The sequence below is a fragment of the Hesperophylax consimilis genome, chromosome 11 (genome assembly GCF_061612785.1).
Source record: "Hesperophylax consimilis isolate HC1 chromosome 11, BYU_Hcon_1.0, whole genome shotgun sequence".
In the NCBI taxonomy this organism is placed as follows: Eukaryota; Metazoa; Arthropoda; class Insecta; order Trichoptera; family Limnephilidae; genus Hesperophylax; species Hesperophylax consimilis.
In genome coordinates, this window is record NC_142846.1 from 22,502,991 (window position 1) to 22,530,304 (window position 27,314).

Genomic DNA, 27,314 nt, shown 5'->3' on the forward strand with positions numbered 1-27,314 from the left:
TGGGTCTGTGAATGGGATGGGTATCAATTCTTCCGAACCGTTAGTCTGGTCAGAAATTACAATGCTAGAATGCATCATAATACCCAATAATCTCCCTTGGGGCTATTCAACGTGTTCATAATGTGAAATCAGGTTTGATGACAATCCTCCATCCGCGTTATAAACACATTATTAACGCTTATTTTCTTTTACATTTTGAAATGTTTCTTTTTTACCATGTGGGCTTTTCAATCAAACCAATATATTATAATTACAATAATCTGTTCCTTCATATAACCCTTAAAAATTTCAAAATAGAGCTTATCGTAGATTTATAACGAACCCCCGCGATGTTTCGAACAACTAGGCCTTATAATGGATCGAAAGTTTTATATAAGTAGGTATTGAATTAAAATATATGATATTTTAAAATTGATATTTTATAACAAAATTGGACCTATTGCTAATCTGCGCATACAAATTTCCAATAAAATCCGTCGAAATATTTAGATCCGGGTCAATTTAAGTTTAGTGGTTACCTTGTAAAGATGAAGATATGAATTACTTTCATACATCGATGCCATAACACCGTAAAAGAATTTTACAGCCTCATTAACCTACCTTAATAATATCACCGATAAGGCGAACAGAAGATCAATAAACGTGTGATAATGTCCAAAGTCAAACATCTTTTGCCAGTATGCACCTCTGTAGAAGGCTGGGTTATATGAACTGTACAAATTCCCTGCATTGGATTTACAAAAATGCCTTAATCTGGATTATAAAACTTGAATATCTGTTTTAATAACTGCAATGATTATAATCATTCACATTGTAAATATCGCACGTAAGTGAAGTGAATGTAATATATGTGTATATATATACTAATGGACTTTCCCAAATAAGATCCGTATTGCTAATATTATATTATTAAAGTTTTACTTGCTTTTTGCCAGCATTCAAACCGTCCAAGGTCAACGTGTGAAATTTTAAGAATAACTAAATTATCTACTTAGGTTTTGAAACAGTAATTCATATCTTAGAACCGGGTCAAAATTCTTTTCAGCAGTTGTATAAAAAAATAATTAAAAAATAAATGTGTTTTATAATAATTATTCGCATTGCTTAATTTGTTTTCAATTTCCTTTCATTGCAAAGAAAAATTATGCTTTAAAAATTATAATGCGCTGGTGTTATTGAATTGCATATGAACTTAGACGTTTCTTTGTAAACTTTGTTTGCACATTAAAAGAATTTAGACGAAAATAAAAAATGCATATATGTATGTATAAAATAACTGAATTAAAATTAGACAATGTATTTAAAGTTTTTTTTTATAAATTCAATAATAATATTAGTCAATTTATAAAAAAAAATATTTCTGCCTAGTTACGAGTATTATTATGAGCGCTTTTTGCCTTCTTAGGGATTTATCAAACTGTGGTGAAGCCACACGCAAAGCAAACGATTATTTTTTAAATGTACTAATTATGATAAGCTTATATTTTTTTCTTTGTGAATTAAGTGAGTATAAATACATTATGTCCCTTACAGTAATAACTGTTATAGTATTTATAATAATAGTACCTGATACTAATATTGACATGACAGATGAAAGAGAGCCTTGAAATATCCAATAACCTGACAGAAAATAAGACTTCTATAATTTTCCGAATAACGAGTACTGTAACTGTGGCGGAACAATAATTCATAATAACGTTAGTTGTTTGATTATACCGAAAATCTATGTTTTCTTTAGTTGCGTGGTGACAATAATAATCAAATAATTTATTCCACGTTCGATAAGATACAAGTAGGTAATTATCATTAAAAAATAACAATCGTAAGTTTTTGCGGCACTTTTCTGACGTAAAAGATAAAAGGTTTATCTTCATTTTTTTATTTATTTGCGTGTCCTTCCTTGCGTAATTAGCAAAAAACGTGAGTTTTAATCCAACATCCATCATTAATGGCTTAGTTTTATTAAAACAACGGAGTATGTTACTATGATGTGAATAATCGTGATTACATTATTATTATGCTTGTTAGTTAATTATCTTCTAATTTACAAATCAATAAGCAGAATACTTTGTCTGCATAACATCAGCATTCTTGTAATATTACCTCTATACCTCTCGGGTACCTCGGGTATGTATATCATACAGGGTGCATCGGCACGTACCTGACAAACTTTAACCAGCTATTCCTTAGCACATTTTTTTTTAAATATATATATATAGCAATATTTTGAATATATATAAAATATTGCCAGGTGGGTATATATATTTAGTTATATACCTCTCGGTTACCACGTATATATAGGTGCTGTAGGTATCATAATAATCAAAGAAAATTCCGATACATATACAGACCTTTTCGATAATATATTCAAAACCTCTTCGTCCTGCACCAAAGCAAAAATAAATAGTTGTGAAAGAAACTGATGCGGTTTTGTAACATGATTTATTGTACTGATATGTATTACAAGTATATGTACCGATGTATATTATATTTCTGCTTTGTGTAAAATTTTGACTTTTTAAAATTTTGTTTATAAAAGCCCTACGGGCATTCAATAAATAATTACTATTGACAGGACACGCATTCAGAGTGGAAAACACCAACATTTTGTAGGAAATGCAGAGGACGAAGAATTTCTTTGAAGAGACCAAAACTCAGATACATGAACCGGGAAACATCGCCAAACACCTAAGGTCTGGGTCAGTGCCAAGGGAATAAGCCTAACTATGAGAAATAGTTCAATTAACTAAATGTTAGCAAGATCTACTCAAACAAACCAACTGCGAAGCAATAATATCATTAATTAAAACCTCCATGAAAGAAAAATCATTTTAAATTGTATATAACTCAGGTATGTGTTCTCGGGTAGTTAACAAAAGAATTCAAAAGAAGTTCTGAATAATTATCATTCCTAACATGAATTCAGAGGCTAAAATAATGAAAGACTCTTAGGACGCGTTGTTTCAGAGAATTTGAACAATTCTTCGAATTTCTAAATCAATTTTCAATTTCTGTGAAAGTTCTTTTCAAGTTCTGTTATTATTTCAGTTCTGTCAAGTAACTGGCCTATAATGATATAAAACAGAACTTGAATAGGATATTCACAGAACCCGAAAATGAACGTGGAAATTTGATGAATTTTTCACATTCTATGAAACAACCCATCCTTAATAATTAATAATGCATAAAAATACCTGCGATTTAAAAAAACGAAGTAAGTAGCTTGTCATAAATCATCCCATTTCGTTATCTTTCGTACAGTAAATTATTCTCAAACCGTTTCATTGCAGCAGCCTTGATGGAGTCTCATCTCTTAGTACTTAATCATATTTATAACCGGTAATAACAAGGCGGTTTCTGATACACGCGTAATCAGGGGATATGCTTTACGTGACGAACAAAGATCTCACCCTTATAACGATCCGACTACAGGGCTGGTAGAAGGGAACGAATTTCCTTACAAAAAGTCACTTACAATAATTAGACTTTATTTATAGTTAAGTTTTAGGGTTTTAAGTTCCAACTGTGTCAGCCAGTGGGACCATAGCATCCCGAATTGGGGTACGTTAGTAGACTTAATGGAGTGGGGAAGGGAATTAAAAGATTCAAAGATACGCGATTATTATAGTTCATTTTCACAATGAGAGTGTAATATTTTAAAAAGATAATGTCTGGAGATATAATAAGCTCTGAATGAAACGTTATAAATCAATTTATTTTTAATTGCAATTGCAGCAGACACCTCGATTGGAATATATCCTATGTGATATGTAAAGAGACTAAGCCTCCAGACTAGATAAAAAAATAAATATCGACCTCCTGGCAACACGCATGTTAATGTAATTTTAAAACTGAATTTATAAGAATACTCTAGTTGAATTAGAAGAGGTAAAGCTCCAAAGTGAGTTTAAACAAGTATAGTTGAAAAAAGTAGTGTACATTTCCCATTTACAAAGTAAGTAATCTTATAAACATGTAACTGTTTTTATTTAAAACTGCACTAAAATTACATGATATTTCATAAATATTCCAATACACGCCACAACTTTTTTTCACTGAATAAAATAAAAATACAGAAATAAAGCCAACTGCAGTATTTTTGGAAGGGTTCCATGATAACTCAATACAGTGACAATTCAACACACTTTTAAGAAGTGATATAAAGTCATTATAAACGATGAAAAAAAAATAACCTAACCTTACCTAACCTACTTAACCCAGTTAATAAAGTTTTTGTTTCATCACTTTCCATGACTTTATAAAATTTTTAAAGATGTGATGAATTATCATTGTTATGATTTATCCGGTCATTTTTGGAAGAATAAAATAAAATAGAAAATTATCGTAATCTTAATACTGCATATTGCACAGTAATAAGCTATGGCTAAATCATTTTTTCCGTTTTACTTTCCTCAAATAACTTTATCTCTCTGCTTATATCTCCTTCTCCATTTTGGTATTTTTTAAATCATCATGGAATATTTCTTATTGACTCACATCAAAATTTTCAAATCGGGAAGAAAAGCATTTCAAAACGTTTGTTTTGTCTCGGCAGTAAAAAAATTGAAATTACAAAATTTGTTTTGGGGAGTTTCCTACTTAATTCGGCCCTGTCAGTGATTGCGTATAATATTTATCTCCCGCCAAAGCGAAATATCCAGTTAAAATATTTCTAACGTCTTCATCAGCAGCGCCTCTTTCAGATTAAATCTTTTTCTTGCAAAGTTTTTGCTCCTCGACAAATTTATCTTTTAGGCCACGTGCATTGTACAAAACAGTATAAAATTACTCTTAAAACTTCTAAAAAATAAAAATAAACTTTTTTTCGGTGGAAGCTCTAACTTCGAAGAAAGCCCCTTATTTTTAAAGTAGTATACATTTCTATCAATATTTCTCGAACATACATAATAAACAATCATTTTTTTTAAACGAGTGCCAACATAATGTGTAGACATTATTTACGCAAGCGAAATCTGTGTTAAACATATTTTGGGCAAATTAATTGGCAGCAATTTTTGTATAAGATCTAAACGTGCCATTAAAATTTATATCATTAAAAACTCAACGTAAATTAACCGGGGTTAATAAAACCCGTTTATCATTTTATTTTATAATACATCCTCGATATTTCATCAGCTGATATTTTTACGTCATATTGTCCCAAACAAATCAATTTCACTAGCAGTAACTTAGTGACAGTGTTAAGTTTGTTCTAAACAAAACTAATAAAATTACCTACACCAAAAACAATACAACTTTAGCCGGTGACCGGATAAATCATCACAGTGATAATTCATCACATCTTTAAAAAGTTATATAAAGTCATGGAAAGTGATGAAACAAAAACTTTATTAACTGGGTTAAGTAGATTAGGTTAAGTTAGGTTAAAAAAAAATTTCATCGTTTATAATGACTTTATATCACTTTTTAAAAGTGTGTTGAATTGTCATTGTGTTGAGTTATCATGGAACCCTTTAGCCAAACAACATTACAATTAACTAATAATTTTCAAAATAAACCATGTTCGTGTCTACAACATTCTATGTGTTCAACAAATATTATTAAACCCATAAAAAATAATTAATAATTTAACTATCGTATTTGAACGTTTTATTAAAATATTTATTTATATCTAAATTGTTTTTTAAATAATGCTTATTGAAAGTATTAATTAAAGTTTTCGTGTATTCAAGCATGAAATGCGATAATGAATTTTGTTTGGTCTTAGATTCAGCTCACAAAGGTCATGTTTTATCAATTAATTAATTTTAAGATATTTTCCAAGACTTTGGTGGGATTACATTTTACGAAATAAATGGCACCGAATTACAAAGTGTTGGCAAGAACAACTAGATAGAAAAAAAAATATTTATATTTTAAATTCAATGTAAAACTCGTGAAAAATCTCATATAATAACGAGGATGTAAACTAATTTACACCGCAGGTATTAAGTATTGAGTACTTTAATGTCAACTAACTGATGTAATTACTTCTATTGTACCTTATAACTTGTATTATGAGAGTTCGAATTGTATTAGATGTGAGTTAAAACCTACGTTATAAGGATCTCAAATAAACAATTGAATAATCTTTTTTGTAAATTAATTCAAGTTTTTTTTACAGTTTAACACATTGGATTAATTAATTAAATATTATACAAATACGGGGGAATATTGGTGTTTTCGTTTTATAGTTTATTTTAAAATGAATTATTTGTCAATACATTGAAGATACGGTTCCATGATAAATCAACACAGTCACAATTCAACACACATTTAAAAAGTGATATAAAGTCATTAGAAACGATGAAAAAAAAATTTAACCTTACCTAACTTAACCTAACCTAACCTACATAACCCAGTCAATAAAGTTTTTGTTTCATCACTTTCCATGACTTTATATAACTTTTTAAAGATGTGATGAATTATCTTTGTGATGATTTATTCGCTTACCTAAAGATACAATGATATTATTATATAGGCATATCTACATAAGTTGATAGCTTTCTCTGAAAATCACATATCGAAGCCTTGACAATGGTGCATGGCCTTTGTTTTTCAGGCATCTATTATTCAAAAAACTTTCATTCATTTTATTGATTGTGGGTTTTGAACGGCGCAAAGGCCGCAAAAGCTCTACTCTCGCAGCGGGCAAACACTTCAATATTTACTCGAGTGGTGTAAAGCTACGGTAGAGTCAATATAACTGTGAAATGAACTATGCTGAAGCAGAATATAAGCTTCATTCTGACTAACGGTTACTGAACAAATAGTCCACATTTGAAGCCGAATAAAATTATTAGAACTTTTCTCATAGCCCACCTAAAGCATCTGTTTTCTGAAATAGACCCTGTTACCTGTCTATAGTATTTAAGCACAGAACCCAATTCATTAAAACATTCCTATATAACATGCCTTGAGCAAAAACACAAATCAATAAATAGTCTAAAATCTAAACTAAAGTAATATATTGTTACTACAAAGTTTTTTTTTATATTATAAATATCTAAAATTCAACATAATACCACTATTACAACTTTCGACTATACTTACATAAAATGTTATCATTATTTAAAGATGTATGACTTCATGTACAGATTATTAAACTTTAATGACATATAATTACTTCAAATATATGAATCTAGTATTTAGTGAACATCATTTTGTTATTGAAGCAATTTAATATTAGTCTTTAATATTAATATTTAATATTTAATATTAGGAAGAATGTGCACAAAAGTTTTGCAGCAGTTTTTTTTATTTATTTCTTGGTTATGATGCCATGCATTAATGAGTTCCTCGGTGAGTGGATATATTTTTCTTCTTCAATTCTTTCTTCACAATCGACCATAGATTTTCAATAGGGTTCATATTGGCGCTATTTTCAGGTCATGGGAACGTTGGAATTTTCATTATCTTGACGAAATTTGTGGACGACTATAGCGTTGTGGCAGGGAGATTAGTCGTGCATGAATGTTCCATCACTCTTGAAACCATGGTTGCCATATAAAAATAAAAAACTGTGATTGAACAATGCTTTAATGAATTAAAAACAATTATCTGAATAAATTAAAAAAAACGAGAATTTGTTATGCAGGCTAATAATCTGCACACGACTGTACAAAGCCACAAATACCTCGAACGGGGAGGTCTGCAATTTTCAAAGCATTCGTATGTACAGGACAACGCAAAAAATTTATGCGTGCAACATATTTTGCATCATGAGCTATGGAGCTTTCAAACATCATTCTGTTATCGAAAATAGGACTCCACATAGATATTTAAAATCGATTCTGTTTCTTAAAGCGGTAAAATTATTATTTATATTTATCATTTGTGTAGATAGGCTACTGTGATTAAAACATAATGCTTACTCTTTATTATATCTCTTAACTAATGTCTTTAACCAACTTCAACTAAACCTTATTTAAACTCATAATATGTATGTATTATAAAATTTTTAGAAAAACTGACTGCTTCTTAGAAATAAAAAAAGTTTTTACGTATTGCATTAGCTTAGGGCGGTTTTTTAATTTATTTATTTTCCTGTTACCTGTTCGTCTTGTTACTCACCAAACTCACCAAACACTTATGTACTCACCAAATACATAAGTTTTAAATAAATGACCAATCATTTCGGACACTATATGGGATTTACAAGACTAAGTTGAAAGTCTAGCTTTAAAACATAAAATTTGTACCCCGATGAGCGATAGTAACATATTTTATTGTTTTCTTTCTAAAACATATGATTTTATGTTTATTTATAAATAATTATTATTGAAAGAAAGGTTTCAGCGGATCTTCCAGCAGAGGTGAAAAAACACCGGAAATTCCTTCATTAACTTGATCAAGATGAATACGGAAAAATTCTGTTTTTGCGCAATAAAAAAATATTTTCGTAAATAGAATAAAATCGTATAGTAAAGCATTTTATTGATGGGTTCATACCTAAACGCTTATCTCGATTTGAAAACGGGTTTTGAATTTTTTACAACACATTAGTTCTAATTATGAAAATTTCGTACTTTTGCATACGAAGGAAAATTATAATTAAATCTTGTATATTTTTATATTAAGGCCGAAATAATGAGTGTTAGGATCCCCTTTCCCCTGGCTTATCCCAAACCTTGGATAAAAGTGTCGGGAAGTGGAACAAGGAAGGTACGGAGCTGAGAGCTGTTCAAACAAGGGCCGCGGCCGAGAGCAAACAGCCTCTAGTGCGGCCCCGGGCAAACAACTCTCAGGGGCCCACTTGTGCGGGAGTGGTGTCAACTCGCGGCCGTGGACGGATTACGGCCCAATTTTTAAATGAAGTCTTATTTAAAAATATCGATTAACTCCTGTCACAGCAGCAAATAGCTGACTAGCGAAAACTGCTTTAATGAGAAGAGCTGAAATGATAATATGAGAAAACTAATTATTTTTCTAACATAAGTGTAATATATCGCTGAAGAGTATTTTATGAAGGACAAATCTGTTTTACGAAGCAGCATAGCCAAATTGTGTGCTCTGGTGTCATTAAAATACACAGCTTTCTCAATCTAATATCAATGCCAATAACATGACATTTTAAATGTGAGCTAAAGAACTTTGGTGTGACCATTTAATTGCCAATAAATATGGAAGACAAAATAACATATGATTCTATAGGCAATTAAATCATATCTAGCATTTTATTTATTTTTATGTCAATATCGCGCAAAAGTTCCAACTGCTCCCTATGGACTATGGCATCACCAATCGGGGGTATGTTGTAATGCGGTAGGTAGTGGGGAGGGGAAGGATATTGAGACAGGGAATGTGGGTAATTACCTGGCCATTCGGATCTGGTCACCAAAAACGGGCGATGCCATTTCAAGCAACGTTTCAATTATATATATTATGATTAAATTGTGACACAACTGATTAAATAAAATTTACTTGCGCACGCCGGGGTTTAACCCGCTACGGATTGATAGATTAGATACCCCTTACTTGATGTGTTCTTTTGCATATTAACTATAACTATATATATATATAAATAATACATAATATAAATATATATATATACAACTTAATTGACAGGTTTGAGGCATAAACTTGTTTGCAACGCTAGATGCATAAACTTGCAAAGCGATTTCTAAAATTTGTTCCATTTTATACCAACACATTGTTTTCTTATGTATATTTTAAATGACAATATATTATTATTTAGGAGCATCGGATTGCACATTTTTGAATATCCTTATTGTTCACCTAAATATTATATGTTATGATCCGGTATTATTATTTTTATACCATTTGCAATTTTAAAACTTGTTTTTCCATTTTTCTCCTGTTTCTATTTTCTCTCCATTCTTACATACTATGATTTTTTGTTATATAAACAATACGCTTGTGGTCACTGTACCACGCAGTTAATCATGTATAGCCCATCAGGGCATTTATAATAATTTTAATAAATAAATAAATATTGATCCCAAATACTCTTAAATTTATATACGATATCTATAAAAATAAAAATTGTAATGTTGTTTTGTTCAAAATCTTCAATCTCCGAATGCTCTTGACCGATTGCTTTGAAATTTTAACACAATGTTACATTCAAATTCGTGTATATTTTTATATACCTAAATTATATAAATGTTACATGAGATAGACAAACATGTTTTTTTTAAAAAAAAACAGCGTCTGGACGTAAAAGTAACACATGCTATTGTTTCCCTAACTGCACAGACAAAGCCACACCAACGCGTAGCGGGTTCCAGCTAGTATATAATAATAAATTAAACATAGGTATTATTGCGCAAACACAAATATAAAACAATTTTGTACATTTACACACTTGAACAAGTTCTCGTTCGAGATGAATAGCCGGGTCAGTAAAAATATTGAAAAGATTCTGTTTAATAATTTACGACACTATTTTATGAGATAAACGTTTCATTACGATGCGTGACGGAAGCGTTTAAAATTAAACGGTTCAATTTTATGACTATTTATTTTTATTACTATAAAGGGAACCAATGCGTTTATTCATACTAATAAATTATTATTCAAAGGTTTTCAATGTACCTGATATTGACATAGTCATGTCCCACTTGGGCGAGGAGTTATAAAAACTGAGAGAAAAGATATAAAAATGTAATCGAAGTTGTAAACAACTAAGGTGTTAAATATCGCGCCGACCGTTTGTTTCAACACAGATAGTAATATAAGGTGTTAAAAGTAACTGGTCCTATAAAATGAACACGATTTAGACATTTGAATCTAGCCCTAAAGTCGTAATAGCTCATATAAAAATACAGTCGAATTAATGGGTTATTTTTACTCCGATATTATTTACTTATCGTTCGGTTATAAATAAATTGTTTTTTATGTTAGTTTGACAGGTTATTTCAGTTATTTGTTGTCTCATTTTTTAAGCACACATTTCTTTATATATGATTTTTTTTTGGCTACTATGCCGTGTTTGTGATCCAAAGATCTGTTCCAATTTTCAAGATGACAATTGTTACATATATTATATGATATGTACGCACTTTAACACTTGTCTGAATTATTCAAACAAAAAACAAGATTCCTAATTTGGAAAATGATGATGAATCTTGTTCTATTGAAAAGGAGCTACAGACAGATAGAAAAAGCCACAATTGAAATTAGTTTTATAGAATAGTTCTTAATGGAAAATTGTAGACAATAGTTATTTAGTTAATTGTAAATATTTTAGCCGGTACAGGCATTTTACAAATAAAAAATAAAATAAATGGAATGTTTATAAGTTTTTTTTTTAAATGGGTGGACTGAATAATTATTAGTCACTTTAGTTGATAATAAATATTCAGCAATGGGGAAGTTAAGGTACAAGAGTAACCAGAAAGCGACAAATTATACTAAATAATTTGATGGATTCATAAATGTAATCATAAACGATAAGTTGCTTTCTATGAAATTATACTAGAGGTATGTTTTTTTTGAGAAACACGCTTTCTTTCATCCAATGGAATAAAAATTCATTAAATTATTTTTCAGAATATCTTGACATGTCCACCAAGATCTAATAGTATTTTAATTCAAAGGAACTAATGAAAATTATGGGGTCACAAAAAAAAACCTTGATTTAATACGAATTTCGTTCCGTAAACTGAAAACACTAAATTGACTCTTAAAACATTACAAATACTTGCATTACAACAGCTTAATTTGACCGTATAACCTTAAATTAAAAATGACCTTTGATTTATGTTATTTAAACAAGACGTGTTAATTTTGCATATTTGCGAATATGACAAGATCATATGCATGAGTAATTCGTTAAGTCACGGATAAATAAAAAACTTTGCAAGTTTTCCAAATCATAACCTACAATGTTTTTAAAAATCAAGTCCTCAATTCACATTTGTTCACCTCTGTTTACTGTTAACACTTACTTCACACACACAAATTTTCCTCGCTCATGAAGCCTTCTTCATTTTTCGGGATGCTAAAGATGATAACGAAAAAATGTTGTGCAAATATGTCTTGAAGAAACTTTCATTTCTAAATATTTTCAAATTTCGTTTCTCTGCTAGCAATATTACACCATCCAGCCAATGCTGCTCGAAAAATTATAAATGTATGTACCTCTTAAACAATATTAACAAAAAAAACTTTTTGTCTCATTTTCACAGACAACCTTACCATAAGTACGGAAAACTGGCATCTGAAGCTGCTGATATTCGCCCCGGAAGTGAAGCGATACCTCTGCTACAATCAGAAGTGGAAACTTGTTGGCTTGAAAATAGTGAGTACAAATAATATCCTAAATTTTTACTTTAATCACAGCCATGTAGAGTTTGACAGGGGATTTAAGGTTACTGATGAGTGTATGTACTTACTTTTAATCAATTTAATTCCGCTGTTTTTAGGTGGATTTTTTTTTCGCCGAAAAGCAAATCGGCTGATTATAAAATATCGTCTTAGTTCTGTTACCTAATAGAAGTGAATGAACATTGTCATATTATACAAGGAACGATAGTTGTCTATTGTCATTTTGCTGTTTGTAATGAATTGATAAAGCACCCGGGTGGGGTCGCGGAGTCCAAAGTGTCAGATTCGTTATGTTGAGGGTTTTACACTCTGTGATCTTAGACTTTAGCTATAACAATTGCATTTCCTAGAGCGCTTATGACTTCATTATAATGTAGTGTTATTTTGTTTATCCCGTATCAACACAATATTAAATATCATCCCAGAGTGTGATTTGGCCTTCACGAATTCTCCACACCACTTCAGTTCCCATGTCTTATATCCTGATCCAATCCTCTTCCAACTCCACACTGCCATTTCACCTCTGCATCAAATAGTTTGTACCTTGTCAATAGAACCAATCCCGTATATTAATACTTAATATTTTGTTGCAGAGCAAACAAAAAGCACTGAACAGGATTCGCTGCCAATTCTACGAGAACATGACGGAACAGGGCTATTCGGGCTACAACTCGTACGAGTCTGTAGCGCAGAAGGGTCGCTTCATCACCTTCAACTTGAGTGGGGAGCAACTCAAGCCGCGCCACCTCATCAGGGCGGGAAATGCCGAGATGCGCGACTGCCGCAACTTCCTGAAGTTCACGAAGTCCGCCTTCGACATCGGCGAGCACAACAACAAGGTGGCCGAGGCGGCGGGTGCAGAACTGCGAGCCATTCAGCAACGTCCTCATCAAGACCACCCCAGGCGTCCTCGCATTCAGGCAGCCAAGCATCGCCACCCCAAATCCAGGGCAAGGAACAAGTACAACAAGTACAACGACTATGAGACCACGTGGTCTGCAGGGAACCTACGCCAGCCGCGTACAGTTATATAGTCAAATAGATGAAGGCACGTGGACAAGACCTTAAGCTTGAGTTATGCTTCATTGTTTCTAGTAGCGTCATGGATGATGCAAAGTGCAATGTTTTGTTGATGCCGAACGCTTGGCACTGTTAGCAGTGTAACCTCTGACAGGACAGTTTGACGATCGGCGCACTAATCCAGGTTCTTCGGCGATTGAAGAACCTGAGTCACAGCTTTTAGTGGTTCGTTTTTTAGTTGTCGTCAAAGATAAGTGCGCTTAAGTTCCACGATCGGGATAGTTCCCAGTGCGTAGTGTAGGGCGAACCCGCCGCCTAACCCAGACTCGCCTAGTGCCTAGTTGCATACGGTTATAATATAAAAATACGCTTATATACATAATATAGAAGTATGTGTGCAGTTCAAATGTACTCTTTTATTATATTAATAATTTTATTTAACTGAACTCTAATACAAAACATAACTTATTATCGATGTATATTATTGCGCAGTATTATCACACTGATTTTAAAGGTTAACCTATAATAGATGGGCTTTCCTTCGGTCGCTTGTTGTTAACAAATGAGGTGTTTGCTTCTCGATGTGTATTGTGAAATTCCTCATGAGGCTGTCAGGTAGCTCGGCCCACACCAGTGGATGGAAGATGGGAGATGGCAGATGAAACAAGACAGAGAGACAGACGAGATGAGAGGGGACGAGCCGAGCGCGGCCAGCATCCGAAGTCCTCTGTTTGCCTTAGAGAAATGTGTCGAAGTGTCGAATGTCGAATGTGACGAGACTGAGAATCTATACTTTTATGTCAACGGTGTTCATTCATGCATTATTTATGGAAGTGTATAGGTCTGTGACTGATGGGGCTCGAGCTTGTAAGTTAATCAGATTTGATTGAAGCAATTCACACATTAGATCTTGAGTCAATCATTCTATGTTACCTCCGGTATTTAGTGAGGTTAGTTAATCGTTTATTATTGTACCTTCAATGAATTGTTGGATCCCGTCTACTAAATACGAGTTAATCATTTAGTTTTGATAGATTTCTTTGACCTCTTAAAAGTAGTTATTTGCCTGAACAGCTTCAAATTACAATAAGTGAATTAAATAGCTTTGTATAAAGTTTCTCTTTTATTTGCTTACGATTTTGTATTCACATATTGAAGAAAGAAAAAAAATACTCAAAAGCAATAAAGAAAATACACTTTGACATTAATATTGATATTCATAGTAATTTTTCCAGTTTTAATGTGTTGTGGATTCAAAAATGTGTTTTTTACGTCTTATAAACAAAATTAAATAAGGCCTTGAAATTATCTAACAAACATAGAATGAAGGTTGCTCCTTTAAAATATAAATCTAAGGCTTCACTTATGTAAAGCTGAATGCCTTGTTTTTAACTAAATTTCACTTTTGTGATTTTCACTCCTGTATTATCCACAAATGAAAACATGTATTGGAAGCTAAACAGAAAACTAATAAAGCAATAAAATTGTACGTAATGATAAATTAATGTATTGTTATGTGAAATTTAATATTAACATTATCATTAGACCCTGTAACTTTTAACAATATTACTAATAGTATATATATATATTTATTTAACAACTCTGAAGAAATACTGCGTGTACTTAAAACTTCACTACTTAGATACGTTTCGTTGCATGAATCGTAGTTATGTGAAAAGCTTTAATTTAACGAACCTAATTATCTTTAGTGGTAAAATTAAACATACGTTTTCATTCCAGTAACTTCACAATATAAATAAAGTAGCTTTCTTCTATGTAATAAATCATAAAATTTAAATGATTTTTCGCTGTTTAACCATAAATGTTTTTTAGCATGTAAAATCATCCAGAAAAGAAAATGTTAACACTGTAATATTATTTTGATAGTAATGTGTTAACTTTGCCTTGAGATAAGCATTATTGTTAATTACGTTTATTTCATCGATGGTTTAGAGTTTGTTTCAAAACCTGGGCCTCATTTGATAGATAATATAATATAATTTGGTACTGAGATGGCGATTAGTTATATTCCCATTTAGCACAATTGTTTCAAAATCGATTTAGCTAACCATTATTAGTAGCATAATCAAGTACTTTTCAACATTAATAGTAAACTTTACATCCCAATTAACCCTAGATGTTTTCCTTTCAAATCGTAGAAATTTTAGTATCATAATTTATATTCAAAGAATATCATTTTCCCCTGTGAACAATTCTAATAGCCTTCACATGTACTATACAAATACATTTTCGTAACATTGTAAATGTAACAGTTGTAGTATTTAACACGCGGAATTAATTTTTAAATTTGAAATCTGCACATATCCTTAACTATTTATTTCCATCTTAGTACCGAATTAACGTTATAAACAGAATAATCAACCACATTTTTATGTGACTGTCCGATAAAAAATCGTGAATAATCGAATACTAGTTTTATTGAAGTATTTACTTCATCTGACTTTTACCAATTTCCAACTTTCGATTGTTACTTTTTAGTCCACAAATTCAGTTTCTTTGTTTGGTTTTACTTAAATATGCTATTTACATGTGTTTAAGATCTGTGCCATAATGCGTTTGGCAAATTAAATTATGAAACTATAACTGTAATATTAGTTATTGTATGCATTATTATTATTATATGTATTATGTATGTATAAAATAGTAAGTTTAATGTAATTATATAACTGTGGAAGATATATCTAATTGTACTTGTTTACATTCCGAGTCTGAGGAAGCAATTTCTTTAAATTGAAATAAGAGAAATAAACGAAGAGGTGAAATTCTGCTAAAAACTATTTATTATTATATTGTTTACCATTACATCCCACAACCCGTACTAGTCATGAAAATTAAGTTATCCTTGTCGGAATATTCGAATGCTTAAATAATCGAAAGAATTTTATTTATAGAAATCGAAACACCCAATGTCGCGATAAATGTAAAATAATAAATTCTTTTAATTTTGCTTTTATTTTAAAATAAGGACAAAAATTCTCGGGTTACGAATGACCTGACAGTATTTTGGATATCTCCTACTACCACCACAGAAACAGAAAATTTTGCTTATATGTGATGGAGGATTTAGCCAGCTGAGAAATTGTTGGGACCCAGACGCGATGCCAACTCAGCCACTTACTGGTAAATAATTAGTATTCAAATAATAAGATGTACATGACCGAGATATTCCACTACGAGTCCAGCAAAGTTGGGAGTCACATTCATTTTAAATAAAACGACGATGATTTCAAGCAGATGAACATTGAGAGATGTCTATTAATATTGCTTTAGTGTGAGATTCATTAATTAAGTTGCTTTTGTTGCTAACTAATTTTTGACTACCCATACTATACGATTTTTTTTCCACTGAAGATCATATTTATAGAAATGTTATTTTACACAAAAAAACATAAGAAGTTACTAAAATTATCAAGTTCCTAGTAAATTCTTATTTCCCTGATACAAATAGTGAGGGGTTCATTTCTTTATGGATTAATCACGTGAAACGGGGTTCTTTATCGCAATCAAATGACTCAGCAGCCTTCACAAATCTGTCCAACATAAATACATTTATTTTCCAACAACCATGATATACTTTTTTTACTTAATCGTTTGAATTTTGTAACCTTCGTGGTACTGTCCAATACAAGGTCGTAACGAGGTTTGGACATATGGGGTACTTCTCACTAGCTTGTGGACAATCTGTGTGGTTCTTCGCTAATAGTTGACACTAAACTCACATTTTTTCGGTATCGGATACTTTCAACATCAAGAATTCATTTTAGAAATTATATTGCTAACTAAAAATATCATAGAAAATGTCCGTTTCGGATGGGTGAGAATCATCAATAATTTTTAAAACAGGAAACATTCAAAGCGCCCTGGTCCAAGCCGGTCGCCTGAAGGTTAGTCACAAAGATGGGATGAAAAAAGTAATATATATTTGCCTCCCCTCTTTTCCCCCTGAAGCATAATCATCGCTACGCCCCTGATCAAATAAGCAGGGATAAAGTTGACTCTGAAAACTAAAAAAAACTAGTTGCTTGAATTGCCCAATAACGGCAAGGAACGTGAAACTTAATAAGATACTGCACTCGGCTTGCCAGAACCTTTCTCTGTACATGTACAAGTTGCTTCATCTCAAGCCACAAATCATCTCGTGTCTTGGGTCCACAGGGTTCTTCAGAACTTCCCCTTAACCCTTCGAATCCTCTTAACCTTCGACTTAATTAACTAATTAATAAGATTTAAAAAAATCAAAATACAAGGAACTCGATTACATACACTTTTTACACTTATTTTACTACCAGCTTTGTTAGAGACGTCTGATGTGTTCTTTTTTTACTGATTATTAACTTAAAATAAATTATTTAAGATAAGCAACACCGTGATTTTTTTTAATGAAACCTGACAAAATGGGGAAAAAACTGAAATAACCTATTTTTTAATAATATCATAGTTGTGTTCCGATTATCCGCGGTGGTTGGGAGACACGTGAGCCTAGGCTTTATTTTTATCTAGATAAAATAAAAACGCGATCAATCAAAACAATAAAATTTAAAAAAATATTCAAATAATCTATGTAAGTGTAAAATCAAAAGACAAACATTTTTGTAGCATTTCTTATAAAATTAATGAAATAATATCTGCTTACTTCATTTTTTGTATAAATTAAATGGTGCACATTTGTAATGCTTCACTATAACCAACACCATAATGACTTTCAGAGATTTCAAGAAATATTTTCGATAAAATTAAATTACTGAAAACTTCAATACAAGATCACGGTTAATCCAAATCATAAAAAAACTCTGACTGGAATAATCGACATTGCACTTAATTTTCATAAACTTTGTGATAATGCTTTGCATGGCAGGTATTTTTTTGTCGTATAAAGGGTTAAAAACAATAAGCGATCACAAAAGTAGAAACTAAGTTGAAATTATCAATTGTATTATGATATTACGTGTAAAGGTTGCCGTGAAGGATGCGCTTGGCGATAAGCAGCACGCTGAGCGCGACCCCCGCTGAGCGACTGCATCCACTCACGTTTCGTAACGGTTCTTAACATTTTTTTTTATTTTCCCGCGGTCTGAATGGGTTAAATTGGTTACCGATCAGTTGAATTATTTTAAAAAGTTATGCTTTTGTAAGTTTCTGAATTGAGTGGTGAGTTTAAATATAAAGGTTTAACACCTTATGGGATTGAGATAAGAAATGAAAAGATTTTAATAATTGATGTAATTAGTTATTTATTTTATGACTTTTTAAGCAATACGCAAGCTTCATCATTATCCTCAACGGTGATACAACCTGGAGGGCATCAAGAGTCCTAGCGGCCTTTGGAAAAGGCTTTCAGCATCTCGTGTTCTGCTGTCTCCCTTCAATTCCGTGACTATCAAGCAACCTAAGCAGGAGCCTAATATTATTGAGAAACCTTTTTGGTGATCAGTTACAGTCCATCCTTATTACATTCAGTTTTGTAGTCATCAAATTTGGGGTGTGGTCTTATTTTTAGGTAGTCAAGATTTCAAATATTATTACCCATGTTAGAAATTACATTGTAAATTGAACATTCTATACAGGTATTTAATTTTCATGACGCTAGAGCTCACCGTTCCAAAATTTTGATAATGACAACAGATTTTCTTCAATATAGTAAATATGTTTAATTAATTAACTATTCAAACAGTTGGCATAAGAATATTTTCATCTTATCTTATTTCAAAGTAAAAATATAATGTGGAGAAAGAAATAAAGCCACGCCTAAAGAAAACGGCTATAAAAAAATGACAGTTTTGATATCGATGGTTTAAACCATCGCATAAATGCGAGTACATTAAAACACGAATAATTCAAACCAAACTCTTCATTTCCTTGATGGTATCTCACTTAAAGTGAAAAAATAAGGAACTGGCAGCATTTAACATTGCTGAACCGTATTGAACGTGAAAAAAACGAAAAGGAAAACAAAAACAAACAAAAAACAGTTCAATAAAGGAATACGAACTTCAGTTGGAGGGGTTGAAGCTGCCGGGAGATATTCTGAGATGACGTCGCGAAGGAGCCAGACCAAAAAAGACATCTCTCAATATTGAAACAGGGGGAAATCGGTTTTTGAGGGCCTCTGTCTACTCTGAGAGGTCCATTAGGCAGGGGTGAACATTCATCTATCAATATAAATGTATAATATTACAGTTGCAAATTTATAAATATCTATAAACGATTCATCAACGCCAAATACGCCTACTGGTCAATCTGGAACTTTTGCTTTTGCTTTTTATATTTTGTTAGTGGTATGGAAAGAAATAAAAATTAATTACGTTCAAGGAGAGGGTACTTTTAAAAGACGGTAACCAACACAATTTTTAACATCGTAGTTCTATCACCCATAAAATATTTATCGGAGCAAGTGGTTAATCAGAAAGTTAATAAGGACACCGACAGAAGGGTGAATACAGGAAACTCAACTAATGGAGTAAAAGAGGTCTAAATGTTTAAGGATTAGAGGTTGGCAGTCCATGACGGATCATGATACTAACCCTAGTAAATATGTGGAATAGAGTACGCCCCACAGTGAGAAAATAAGAAATGGACGCTTAAAAAATGAACTACTTTAGTTATTTTTCGTTTGTGAATCCTGCTAAAATGTGCAAATGGTCGCTTAAATTGACAACGAAGTCTATAATTATAAATTTTAGTAATGATTACGAAAATACGAGTATCATCATTTGAAATGCATTGAATCTTGAACCCCAAGATAAGTGAACTACTTAAAATATTTTTTTGCTCGTAAGGTGATGATTTCCACAAATGTAATAATGTCTCTTAAAAGACTCCCAAAAGTATGTTTTGCGTACCAAACCGATTGGTACTCGACGAATGGACTGTAATTTTTAACGAGAGAATAATATCAATCAATCGTGTTTAAAATAAGGAAAAATAGGAGTGAAAAAGGATACCTTTACCTCGTTGTTCTTGCTTCAATTGGAAGTTCTGATGTTGGTTTTGTATGTTCTGTGGGCACTATAGTTTGAGGATATATAGTTTATTGTTTCACAACACAAACGGTTTTTGTATCATTAACGATAATATACAATATTTATTCAATGTATGATGATTGGGGCTGATATGTAATGTTTTACGATAATTATGCAACTTAATGCAACAAGGGCAAAAATAACATTGAAAAATAAATTACCTCCATTTATTTTTAGTTTCTATTTTTCAAATCTTCTTGCATGCTTTTGTTCGAAAGTAAGACTTTTAGGAAATTGAACAAAAACAAGGGAGGGGGCCATTTAGGTAGGAACCGGATTCTTGGTAACCATAAAAGTGTTTCAATATTAAACATTATGAATGTTGAGAATAAGATCATCTCCAACAAACGCTATAAAAAAACAGTCAAAAAGTTAGAAGTTCCCAAAACGAAGTTGTTCTTGTTCTTAATTGGCATCCCTGTCCATGTTTGTTGGCAGTGTCTGTTGGCAGTGTTTGTTTGTTTATTTGTTTGAACAAGCGGGAATTAGAGTCCATTAGAACACGGCGTACAAAGTGTTCGGGGACAAGTGCAGTGTTGTTTGCCTCGGACCTACCGTGGCCTGGAACCAGTTAATGGGCCCGAGCAGAGCCGGGGACCGCTATCGAATATCAAAAGAGGACCAGCGACATTGTTCAAATACGGCGCGGGCGGATCCGGACTCCAACAAAGTCGCAGGCAGTGGAATTTGGTTCATACGTTTACAAGGATCTTTATAATAACTACATTTCTATGAAGTGGTACTATGCATAAAAATATGCGAAAATTCATTATTTCTTTGAATGCATGTCATAGTTTCCACTACATTATGAAATCATCACCAAGATTTTTCTGATTTCTAGAATAGATACCACTGTAAATTTGTGTATTTATGTCATGTGCTATAGATTTGCTAAATAAATCAGAATTTGACAAATGGAAATAATTGTGATATTTTTTTTAGTTTTATGGACGTTGTTGACCAGGCACAAACACAATTTAGGAAAATTCAGTTCTGTTTGTTTTCAACAGAATCAAAAATCATTTAATTAATTTGACAAATATTTAAACACGACGATCAACAACGACTTCGTGAGTATCCTTCCTTCGTCGAGAAACAAGTCTATATTTAGCTTTTAATCGCTTAACCTTAATCCTGACGAAAAAGGTAAACCGTTGACATAAATAAACTGGTTAAAAAAGGTATGTTTTTTATTATTTGTTTAATTTAGTCCAATAACGGCTGCCCACTATGTAACAGCTTTTATGAACAAATATTACTGTTACTTTAAAGGTTGTCCTAGTCCTACCTCTAAGCTTAACCTGACTTCTTGAACAGTTGCCACAGCCTATTTGTTTTATGTGAAGGCTTTACTTATCTAAGTAAAATGCGTATTGTTTATTTTTGAGATTCAGTTTTATGATTTAAATAACCTAATAAGATACTAAGGACGGGTTGTTTCGGAGAATTTGAACAATTCATCAAATTTCAACGTTCGTTTTCGGGTTCTGTGAAAGTCCTATTCAAGTTCTGTTATTATATCATTGTAGGCTAGTTGCTTGACAAAACTGAAATAAAAACAGAACTTGAAAAAATCTTTCACAGAACTTAAAAATGAACGTTGAAATTTGATGAATTGTTCAAATTCTCCGAAACAACCCGTCCTAACAGTACATAGCTGGCCCAGTCTTAATTTTTAAAAGTGAAACAAAGTTACGAAGCTTAACATTTTAATATCACGATGAAAATTCACCCCAAATGAACAACTTCAAAAATGTAACTGTGTCATTTTCGATGCTCGGGAGAATTACAAATAAAGTATTTATTTAACAAAAGATGTCAAACTAAATTTATTGGAACCTTTTGAACCTCAAAATCAGCTATCTATGAATCAATCGTCAATTAGCTTTTTTTATTATTTATCCATATCTATTACTCTAAATGATATTTGACTAAACTCAAACATAGACATTTTTTCGGTTTCACTGCCCAAATTCAAACGTGGCATCATATCAATAATATAAACTGCTCAATGCGCATACATACAGTCACACACGCACACACACACATAAACACACACACAAACACTTACACATACATTACACACACACACACACACACACCTATATACCGCTCACGTCACAACTTAGCAGACATTACAAGGAATCATATCATGAAATATCTAATTCCTGTACATTGTTTCATCAGTATAAATCATGAACTGCTTGTTTCTATAATATAAAATAAATTAAAAAATGTACTTTTTACTTGTCTAATTCCACAGCTTGTTAATTTACGATTGTTTGTACTGAACAACTATTATTTTTAGCCTTTCCGCATATTTTAAACGAAAATAATAAATCCTTTAATTGCTAGTATGAATATTTTATTTAATTTTATTGGAAAGAAGGTAGCGTGTCAAATACTTCAGTATTATTATAAAAGCAGTAAGCTGTCGCTGGGGTGTCTTCAAAATGACTAAGCCCTTAAATTTGTGGTTATAAATAATGCATTAGCAAGCTGTACACTTGTACAACAACCGTACACTTATCGTTTCACCACTGTTTCGGTAGTAGGATCAGTCGAATTAACATGATCATTGGTTAAAATAATATAGCGGCAGGTGTTGGTCTAGGGCTTCTAATGCGGCAGTATTTCATTGAATGGATTCGGTTATGTTTTCTGTGGCAGTGACAGACGAATACCTTCCCATTGTCCCAAACACAGATGTCTATGTTTCTTCAGACCTTTACCTGGACATCTTGCATGGAAATTAAAAGACTACCTCATTATTTTTTTAAAGTTATTCCAGGACCGAATGTAACCATAGTAACCAAAGTGGGAGATAAATAAGTAGTACTCGCATGTGTGGCACTTTTTTTAAATGTAGCTGCAACCCGGCTTCGACCGAGTTTCAACAAGCTTCTCAAAAGTTCTCAGTATAAAGTCATGGTTCATTTTGACAAAATATAACTTACCCATTTGGGCAAGAAGTTCTCAGGAATCACCGCCCACGAAGGCAGAAAAAGAGCTGATCTGCATCTGCAAAAAATTCAAACCTTTACATTTGTGTCGAAAATGCTGAATTTAATGTTTTGTAGTGGGTATGATGTTTTGAATTATTGTTAAGATTCGGAAGCTGTCGGCGAGAACAAAACAAATCTTGTTATTTCCTATTTTACAGCATGTTTTTAATCATAAGATGTCGGCGTGTTTTAATTCATTGAAATCAATTAGAATTTTTATCTTAATCGATAGTACAATAAAAGAGAAGTATGTATAATAAGAATATCTAGATTAAGTCGCGGAAAAGTTAGGGCTTAGTATTATTCTTGGAAAAATATTTTAGTCGATTATGTATGGATTCAATATAAATTCTCTCAAACCTAATCTTTAATCTAATATACTGGCAAAAATCCAATTCCTAAAAAACCCATCAATTCCATGGATCGGAACAATAAAATGAAGATTTTCCTCAAAAGTGGAGAGAATTCACCGAATTTTTATATAATAAAATAATATCATTCACACTTCTTAGATTTACCTACCTGATGATAAGTAGTTTATAATTTTTCAGGTAAGAGAAATTTATCAGAATTTTATGAGGGGATATTTATATTATTATAATAAAGGTCGGTATCTAAAATTGCAACGTGTGCCATTCGCGGGGGGAGCGGAATCCTAAAGACCTAAGTGCCCACCGAGCCCTCCCTAAAAGGATGCAATAAATTAATGTCTAATGGCCAATTTGTTGCATCCCTGTCATGCCCAGGTATGAACAATCAAGGCAGATGCACTTCATATAGGGTTGCCAAAATAATTTATTTATTAAAAATAAGTATTTACGTCTTACTAATTAGATTATTGTTCACATGTTAAACGATGCTATGGTAAAAGTCGACCATAAGCTTAGTTTAAGGCCGTTTTTACCACCTAACGCCATTGTAATAACTCAAGTTTTTCACTGTGCTGACCCTATGCGACGCGCTATACACATTTTTTTTAAAGACAGACAAACATTCCCTGGTTACGAATAACCTGACAATATTTTAAAATCTCCTGCTACCACCATAGTAAACGGAAAATGTTGCTTGTGTCGTAATGGATGACTTAGCCATGAACGAGCGATGTATTGAACTCCTGACGCCTGAGTGGTACACAAAAGCGATGCCAACTCAACTACTTATTTAGATTTTTTTTAATATTTACCCATGCAATAATAACAAAAATTCATACGTAAAATTAATTTTGTCGATTTAACTTTTTAATGTCCTTAAATCTCCTGTTGGATGAAATGATGGTACCAACGATCACCATAAGATAAAAGGCTTTTTATCTATTTATTGTTGTTATTACATACTTCCACGAAAGGGGAACCTTCGTGAAAGCTTTTCTGGGATAATACGATTATTAAGGAATTGACATGGAAGGGTTTATTTCCGGTGTTGGAGCACCTGTCATATCACTCTATACTTTTCTTAATCGAGGACCCACAACTTGAAAGCTTTGGGATATGACCGAAAATATTATATTATGTATTACTATTGCAGACCCGTGAAAAATTACGGGAAAATAAAAGAAATGAGTATATGTATTTTTTTTATTAAAAATATATGTCAGATTTTTTATAAGTGCCAAGGAAGAGATTCGATTAACTGATTGGAAGGCAACTATACTGCCAATTTTTACCACCAACTAAGAGCATTGCAAAAATAGCCCCATGAATTCACTATCATTACTGAAAATATATGAATTATTTTGATTTTTTTTTTAATTTTGTTATGTTACGTATCCACAGCCGAAATTATACTGCTTAATAATAGTATTTAATAATGCAGACAAAAGTCATATAAATATATATATTTTTTAAATATTCAATAATATTATTATTAGTGTAACTCATAGCAGAATGCAGAACTTGTTTAAAAATAAACTGTTTTTATAAACTTAATAATAATATTATTGAATATATAAAAAATTAAAATTGATTTCTACAAATTAAACTTGATAAAAATAAATAAAAGCCATATATTTCATACAAATTATTTTTATAAAAACTCTTACAACTTTTTTCCACTTTGCAATCAAAAACCCCATAATAAAAAGTAATTCATCTTTATTTTAATATTTATTAGAAGCTAGTCTAAGCTAGATTTTTATTCGGTAGGTAGGTACCAATAAAGCTACATTATTTCACGTGACCAATAATAGCAATATCCGAACGCAGAAGCGAAACTATTATTCCCGACAGATTTATCAAAACTTCCTAAATATAGGGCAGAGGTTCTAAATTACCTCTGGGAGGCGTGAAATGGAGCTATTCATGCAGCCAGCAGGACTAACTCGTCCCGCAACCGTGTCACGCGCGGGAGGCTGAGCTGGGCAGGGAGCAAATGGAGCATGCTTTTAACTTCAGGGATGATTCACCATGCTTTTGATTTTGATTTTTGATTGCATGCTTTTGATGCTTTTGATTTTTTGTAGGTTTTCTAAAAGAGATTCTGTAGTTGTACTTTCGTATTGTGGTTTAACTCTTCAGGTGATATTATTTACCCAAAATGTTGCCATAAAAATTAGCTTATTAATTACCCAACACGTTACGTATTTTACTTTGTTTAGTTCATTTTTTTTGCTATCCTAATTTTAATATTGGGTATTCAAGTACCTGAAAATTGGTAATGTATCCAATAAAGCTCACTCTATTTAACTGTGCGCTCAACTTAACTACATTTTCTATCAATTGATGATTTTCATCAGCATAAAATAATATCCACTTTTTAACTGTGATTTGCGGTATTTTCGTCTGTTTTTTTTTAAGTATACAAGAAAACCCGCAAATTTTATTAAAGGTACTCAGCTTATTACTAATAATTATAGTACTATCTTACAGCTCGTTAACAATTACTTTATTGTTATATTACATTTTGTCAGAGCCAAAAAATCATATGTTATACACATCTAGATTATTTTTAGTGTGTCTGACCGAATGTCATATAACAATGGAATGTCCCACTGGTTACACATATTTTGAATGTTCCCTAAAAATATATCTCATAGTACATAAATGATTTTATCTTTGCCTAAAAGCTGATATATTATCTATCCGTCATGCTTTGACGATCATACATCTTACCTACGTTAATCCAAAAAAAAATCAACCGCTATCAAAAGAAATGTGAATGTTAAATATCGTGATGAATTGGCACTATGAAACGCAATGCAAAATCACCCATCACCCGAGTTGTTAACTCGATTAATGTTGTATAATTCAGAGATAACATTATTCCCAGGAAAGGGTGATGAAGATTACTGCCACTGGATGCTGTGAGAGGGATCCGCGTTGAATATCAAAGAGATGCTGGGAATAAGATATCAGATCTCCTGATTGTCCAGCCTTTGAGGGGCAATCGATGTAATCACAGTGTTTTCTTGATGGGTAATCAATGGGTTGGAGATTTTCGGATGGTCTACCATGGATTCTTACTGACTTTAAGACAGAAATGGAAGTGTTTTCCTAAATCAAATAATTTATGTCTCAAGCGGGACAAATCTCAGGGATATTTGTACTATTTTTTGATGGAATGTAGGAGATAAGGCGTGAAAAAGCTTAGTTGACGGAAAATGCTTAAACCAATAAAATAAATCGTTTAAATAATATACGACAGCAGTAATACGTCTTCAAAAAATTAATGAGGTGGGTAGTATCTCTAAACTACCTTAACTTTTTTGTACGAAAACTTATTTTGTACGCCACTGGGCATAATTTATGTTTTTCTACCCAAATTACTTTTCAGAGCACCTCAAGATCTACATATAACCATGTTACAATAACTCATATAACCCTTTCCGTCGCGGAGTTGATTGATTCTTTGGTCACGCGGAGTGAACTTCGATGTTATAATCAGGCGCCTTCCCCGCTCGTTAACGTAAGTACACGATGACCTTAAAGCGTACTAAAAAACATCTATTTTAGAATATACACGC

The 27,314-nt window shown here is 32.1% G+C and overlaps 1 protein-coding gene across 4 annotated transcripts in view; it reads left to right on the forward strand.

The window, feature by feature from the left end:
- The window catches only part of ths (thisbe), a 170,839-nt gene extending 154,804 nt beyond the window's left edge, over window positions 1-16,035 (forward strand). For 2 of the 4 annotated variants that reach the window (XM_089637085.1, XM_089637087.1), the window contains exons 5-6: window positions 12,153-12,265; window positions 12,885-16,035. In XM_089637085.1, coding sequence (XP_089493211.1) covers window positions 12,153-12,265; window positions 12,885-13,276 — 505 coding nt within the window. In that variant the 3' untranslated portion in view covers window positions 13,277-16,035. The remainder of the gene's footprint in view (window positions 1-12,152; window positions 12,266-12,884) is intronic. The other 2 variants (XM_089637088.1, XM_089637089.1) reach the window with 1 other exon arrangement.
- The last annotated feature ends 11,279 nt before the right edge of the window (window positions 16,036-27,314 follow it).